Consider the following 6,861-nt stretch of genomic DNA (forward strand, 5'->3'; position numbering starts at 1 on the left):
CGACCTCAGGTGATCCACCCACCTCAGCCTCCCAAAGTGCTAGGATTATAGGCATGAGCCACTGTGCCTGGCCTAATTTTTGTATTTTCAGTAGAGACGGGGTTTCACCATGTTGGCCACGCTGGTCTTGGACTCCTGACCTCAAGTGATCCGCCCGCCTCAGCCTCCATAAGTGCTGAGATTACAGGTGTGAGCTACCGTGCCCAGCCGGGCACATTTCTATTTATTTTTGAGACAGAGTCTCACTCTGTCGCCCAGGCTGGAGTGCAGTGACGCAATCTTGGCTCACTGCAAGCTCCGCTTCCCAGGCACATTTCTTAACCTTTCTGTGCTGCAGCTTACTTCTCTAGAAAATAGGGTGATAAAATAAAACGGTTGTTGTGGGGGCTTAGTGAGATAGTGTAATGTTTAGAACAATGTCTGGTACATACATAGTGTTTGAGGAGAGCCTTTATTTATATTTATATGTGTTAGAATTCCCAGGGTGAGTTGAGTGCATTCCTCATTTCCTTGCTTGTCTGCTGCAGGCATCCAGGATCCAAGAAGATGCCACCGAGAACATCGAAGGTGACAGCTCCAGCCCTTCCAGCGGTTCTGGCCAGAGGACTTCTGCCCACGGGGCTCAGGATGACCATGGGGAAGAGGTATCTGGGACGAGAGCCCCTGAGGAAGACTCCCCAGTTTATACAGATTCTAGAATGGACACAGGCAGTAGAGCTGGGCGGGTCTGGAGGGCCCCACGGGGCAGTAGCCCTGCCACTGCTGAGTCCTGGGAGGCTGTGAGGGTCTCAGGGAAGGGGACATACTAGCTAGTCTAAGAGGATCAGAACAGCTATTTATCAACCAATCTGGGCACATTTTAATATTTTAGTCCAAGTACTGCTGCATCTGTATGTATCAGGTGACTATCAGCCTCAGATCTAGTAACATAGAAGGTCCTGCGTGTCACTGAGGCCTCCTTGGCTCAGCACCACACCCCTATAATCTCTTTTTTGTTTGGTTTTGAGATAGAGTCTAACTCTCTTGCCCAGGCTGGAATGAGCCAGTTTCAGCTCACTGCAACCTCCGCCTCCCAGGCTCAAGTGATTCTCCTGCCTCAGCCTCCCTAATAGCTGGGATTACAGGCACCTGCCACTGCACCTGGTTAATTTTTGTATTTTTAGTAGAGATGGGGTTTCCCCATGTTGGCCAGGCTGATCTTGAACTCCTGACCTCAGGTGATCTGCCTGCCTCGGCCTCCCAAAGTGCTGGGATTACGGACGTGAGCCACTGTGCCTGGCCCCCTGTGATCTCTTTATAATGTTATCTGCCTCTCACGTGAATTCGTATATTGTTTTGTTCCCTCATCCCTCCCCGCTTCTGCTTGTGCAAGGACAGCCGCTGCCCCTCAGGAGCCCAGGCCACATCCTTCCAGATGAAGGCAGCTGTCTGTTCCATATGTTGACTGAAGTCAGCCACATTTGTGAATCCCAGGCTGGAGGCTTTAACCAGAGCTCTGTTCTAATTTGGGAGTGGGGACTGGGTTCCCATGAGGGCCACAGGTGCTATAAATGGCTCCATTTGTGGTATTAATTACTTATTTTAAAAAGTTTTCTCTAGATAGCCATGTGTGGTGGCTCATGCCTGTAATCCTAGCACTTTGGGAGGCCAAGGTGGGCAGATCACTTGAGGTTAGGAGTTCAAGACCAGCCTGGTCAAAATGGTGAAACCCTGTCTCTACTAAAAATACAGAAATTAGCCAGGCATGGTGGTGGGCACCTGTAATCCCAGCTACTGGGGAAGCTGAGGCAGGAGAATCACTTGAACCTGAGAGGCAGAGGTTGCAGTGAGCTGAGATCGCGCCACTGCACTCTAGCCTGGGCGACAGAGCAAGAGTCTGTCTGAAAAAATATACACATATATCTTGATTAATTAGAATTAATGAAAAATCTCGATCATGAAAATTCTTTCCAAGAAAATTCCAGGTACAGAGTGATCCACAGTAGTGGCTGTTGACATTACCGAGTCTGTCAGACCTGCTGGAATGTTTTAGAATCCAACCCATGCATCTTCTGACTCCTCAAGTCCTGGCCTGTCCAGGGCACCCTCCCTCATCTCTTCCCCTCCTACCCTTAATCTATATCCAGACAATTTCCACCTGCCACCTCCAACGTGAACAGGTTGCCCATGCTTGGGCAACTTCAGTCTCCATTCATGGACCTCTTTCCCCCAGGTCTAATCATGCATGGGTCTCCCGTCTCCAGGCAAATGTGTGCCTCCTCCTGTTTCTCTTTCAAGCTCCTTTCTTGCATCTCTCCACACCGGGGTTAGCCAAACTCAAGGTTAGGGGTGCAGTCTTTTTTTGGTATTTTTGTAGAGACGGGGTTTCACCCTGTTGGCCAGGCTGGCCTTTAACTCCTGACCTCAGGTGATCCGCCCATCTCGGCCTCCCAAAGTGCTGGGATTACAGGTGTGAGCCACCGTACCTGTCCACTTACAGCTTTTGTAGCAAAAGAATTCAGACCAGAAAGGCAGAGAGGACAGGGCAGTATCTGGGACAGTGAGTTCCAAATGAGGAGCTGTGTCCTTGGAGGCACATTGATGTGTGGCAAGATGTGCAGAGAATCGCCAGCCCAGGCCGGTCACCCAAGCGTCAGTGTCCAAAGTTTTACTGGAGTTTCCTTATGCAGGCAGGATTGATTAATTGATTGACTGATGATTGATGGATGGGTGCAGCTCCAGCAGTTGCTGCACTCAGTCCCCAGCTCTCTCCCACCTTTCAGATCAGTCCCAGCCGTCTAAGCACGTGGTTGGTCTTTCTGGTGTGGCCAGACTGTCAAATATGAGGTGCCCAACCTGAGCCACTGCATTAGCACAAACGATCAGGTGTGGTCCCAGGGGCCCAGCTTGAGTAACAAAGACCCTTTCACGCGGGAAATGCCAGTGGTTTAGAGGTTACTTCCCAGGAGCCAAGACAAAGCCAGACCTGTTCGGTAAGGTTAATTATTATTATTATAATTACTATTTTGAGACAGGGTCTTGTTCTTTTGCTGAGGCTGGCATGCAGTGGCACAATCATGGCTCACAGCAGCCTTGACCTCCTGAGCCCAAGCGATCCTCCTGCCTCAGCCTCCCGAGTAGCGGGGACCACAGGTGCATGCCACCACACCTGGCTAATTTTTTACATTTTTGGTAGAGATGGGGTCTCACTTTGTTGCTCGGGTTGGTTCTGAACTCCTGGGCTCAAGCGATCCTCCTGCATCGGCCTCCCAAAGTGCTGGGATCACAGGCATGAGCCACCACACCTGGCCAAGATTAATTATTTCTTATGCAGTTCTTCTTTTCTTTGACTCTCTCTACCTACTCACTCCATCTCTGCCCATCCCTGTCTCTTCAATTCCTCACAGCTGCTTCCATTGCTGAATTGAGGCTCTCATTTTTGTCTTGTCCCCATAAACTCTGACATCAGTGACTGCACCGGCATTTCTTCCTGGATGTCTCCCTCCTCAGACATCCTTGACTGCAGTGTGATTGCTCCAGCTTCTTCGATCTTTTCTTTTCCTCATCAGTTTCTTGTTTTGTAACCTTTTTTTTTTTGAGACAGAGTCTTACTGTGTCACCCAGGCTGGTGTGCAGTGGCACGATCTCAGCTCGCTGCAACCTCCGCCTCCCGGGTTCAAGCAATTCAGCCTCAGCCTCCCAAGTAGCTGGGACTGCAGGCATGCACCACCACGCCTATCTAATTTTTGTAGTTTTAGTAAAGGTTGGCCAGGCTGGTCTCAAACTCCTGACTTCAAGTGACCTACCTGCCTCGGCCTCCCAAAGTGCTGGGATTATAGGCATGAGCCACCGTGCCTGGCCTTGTTTTGTTATCTCTGAATGAAGATGTTTCCCAAGGCTAGGAGCTCCTCTTTCTTTCTTTCTTTTTTTTTTTTTTAAGACAGTCTCACTCTGTTGCCAGGCCGAAGTGCAGTGGCGCGATCTTGGCCCACTGCAACCTCCACCTCACAGGTTCAGGCGATTCTCCTGCCTCAGCCTCCTGAGTAGCTCGGACTACAGGCACGCATCACCGTGCCCAGCTAATTTTTTTATTTTCAGTAGAGACAGGGTTTCACTATGTTGGCCAGGATGGTCTCGATCTCTTGACCTTGTGATCCACCCTCCTTGGCCTCTGGAAGTGCTGGGATTACAGGCGTGATCTCCTCTTTCCTTGATCTTTCCCTTGTTGATCTCCTGCGTCCTCCTGCAGATGCAGTCTCAGGAGTCCATTTCCAGCCTGGACTTTGCTTCGGGGCCTCCATAGTTCCACCTGTGCTCCCATGTGTGGAGCATCTACTGATAAGGCCCTCTGCCCTCTGCAACTCAGCATGTGGAGAGCCAGCTGCCCACCTCCTATCAATGCCATTCTTCCAGCTACTCAGGCTTAGGAGCCTCAGAGCCCCGGCTGCCCTGGCCCTGAGTGGGTAAGGGGCCTTCTCTGTGCTCCCATGATACTACTGCATGCCCTGGTCATTGCGCTTCTGAGAATGTGGCATGGGAGCCCTTCTACATATTCTCCTGACTAGGCTGTGAGCAACTTGAGGGCATGTACAGCACCAGTCAAACTGTCCCCCATGGCCAGGCACAGTGGCTCATGTCTGTAATCCCAGCACTTTGGGAGACCGAGGCAGGCAGATTGCTTGAGGCCGGGAGTTCCAGACCAGCCTGGGCAACATGGTGAAACCCCGTCTCTAAAAAAAATACAAAAATTAGTCGGGTATGCACGCCTGTAGTCCCAGCTTCTCGGGAGGCTGAGATAGGAGGATCACCTGAGCCTGGGAGGGCAAGGCTGCAGTGAGCTGTGATTGTGCTACCGCACTCCAGCCTGAGTGACAGAGCAAGACCCTGTCCCCCCTCAAAAAAATTATCTGTCACATCAGAGAGCATGAGGGGAGAATGAGTCATGGCTGTCTTCATTCTGTTATTTACTTCTTTCCTGTGTTACTGAGCTCATAACCAAATTGTCTTTTTTTTTTTTTTTTTACTTTAAGGCTGTCCCTTCTCTAAACCATGATGCTACCAGAATAACCTGCCTCTATGGCTCCTCACTGAATCTAGGTTGTTTCTTCAACTTTACCCATAGCTTGCCTTTCTAGAAACTTCCACACAGGAGCACTGTCTTCTATTCCTCACCTAAACAAGCTCCCAGTTCCAGCCAAATTGTTTTCTTTCCAACTTGACTTGGTGATATTCCCAGCTACGTGTTTTTCCCCAACCAGGGATCCTTTTCCTCCTCAGGAACAATTTCTTCTCCTTCAAGTCACATCCCTACCCATTACCTTCCTGGCACAGCACAAATCTCATCTCCCCTTACCACCCAGTTGTCGTCTTTGAGCTTTTTTTTCCAGCTATTGCTGGGGAACGTTAATACACACATAACATACGACTTTGTGCTGATAATTCTTTCTCTAAGTCTACTACTATTTCTTTTCCCCTAGTTAGACTGAAAGTGTCTGAACGGCAAAGCCCATGTCTTATTCATCTTCGCATCATTTGTAACAACTTTTGTGCAGAAAGTTCTCAATGAAGTGAAATAAACAATTCTGTCTTCCAGTTCAACTTTGGAGACATCTTTGTCCACCAAGCCATCCACACCATCGAGTACTGCCTGGGCTGCATTTCAAACACAGCCTCCTACCTGCGGCTCTGGGCCCTCAGCCTGGCTCATGCACGTGAGTGAGCAGCCCGAGGGAGAGGGGCGCGGTCAGCTCTCCCCAACACCCTGGGAAACAGGTGCAATGTATTTGGAGGTCAAGGTGTCTTCTCCGAGTTATTTGTGGATGTTTGCCGAAAGAATGGCTCTTCTTTCCCTGGCACGTGTGTCTTTTCTGTGGGTCTGGCTGCACGTTGCTGGGTTGGTCACCCTCTGTATTAATAGTCTCCTACTGCTGCTGTAACAAACTGTCACAAACGCTCGTGGCTTAAAACAACACAAATTTGGCCAGGCATGGTGGTTCACACCTGTAATCCCAGAACTTTGGGAGGCAGAGTTTGGGCAAATTGCTTGAGCCCAGGAGTTCAAGATCAGCCTGGCCAACACGGTGAAACCTGTCTCTACTGAAAATACAAAAATTGGCTGGGCATGGTGGCGGGTGCCTGTAACTCCAGCTACTCGGGAGACTGAAGCAGGAGAATTGCTCGAATCCGGAAGGAGGAGGTTGCAGTGAGCCGAGATCACATCACTGCACTCCACCCTGGGCTACAGAGTGAGACTCCGTCTCAAAAAACAAACAAACAGACAAACAAACAAACAAAAACCAACCCAACAACACAATTTGGCATCTTGAGGTTTTTGAAGCTGGAGTCCTAAAATCAAGGCGTGGGCAGCCGTGCTCCTGCTACAGGCTGCAGGCAGAATTAGTTTCCTGGCCTTTCCAGCTTCTTGAGACCGCCTGCATTCCGTGGCTTGCGGCTCCTCTTTGCATCACTTCAACCTCTGCTTCCAGCATCAAATCTCCTTTTTCTCTGTGACTCTCCTGCCTTCCTCTTACGAAGACTCTAGTGATGACACTGGGCATATCCAGATAATCCGGGATAACGCCCCTCTGTCAGGATTCTTAGCTTAATCTTATCCGCAAAGCCACTGTTGCTATGTAATATAGTATGTTGACAGGTTATTAGGATTAGGATGTGGACATCTTTGGGGATGGGGGAACATGTTTTTTCAGGCTACCATGCCCTCCTGCAAGGTGCTGACCTTTCAATGAAGGCCTGCCTTGATTAGGAGCGTTGCTGGGAGTCAGTTTGCTGCCCACTGAGCTGACCCTCAGGAAGTGCTCACCACCTTTGTGAATTCACAGCAGTCCAGGGTCAGTCGGGCCAGGCCCAAAAATACATCTCTCT

At 49.9% G+C, this 6,861-nt stretch overlaps 1 protein-coding gene across 1 annotated transcript in view; it reads left to right on the top strand.

The window, feature by feature from the left end:
- Positions 1-6,861, top strand: part of ATP6V0A4 (ATPase, H+ transporting, lysosomal V0 subunit a4) — a 64,378-nt gene that overhangs the window by 54,317 nt on the left and 3,200 nt on the right. The window contains exons 18-19 of the mRNA XM_011995506.1: positions 528-644; positions 5,573-5,690. Coding sequence (XP_011850896.1) covers positions 528-644; positions 5,573-5,690 — 235 coding nt within the window. The remainder of the gene's footprint in view (positions 1-527; positions 645-5,572; positions 5,691-6,861) is intronic.

The sequence above is a fragment of the Mandrillus leucophaeus genome, unplaced genomic scaffold (genome assembly GCF_000951045.1).
Source record: "Mandrillus leucophaeus isolate KB7577 unplaced genomic scaffold, Mleu.le_1.0 Scaffold49, whole genome shotgun sequence".
Taxonomy (NCBI): domain Eukaryota; kingdom Metazoa; phylum Chordata; class Mammalia; order Primates; family Cercopithecidae; genus Mandrillus; species Mandrillus leucophaeus.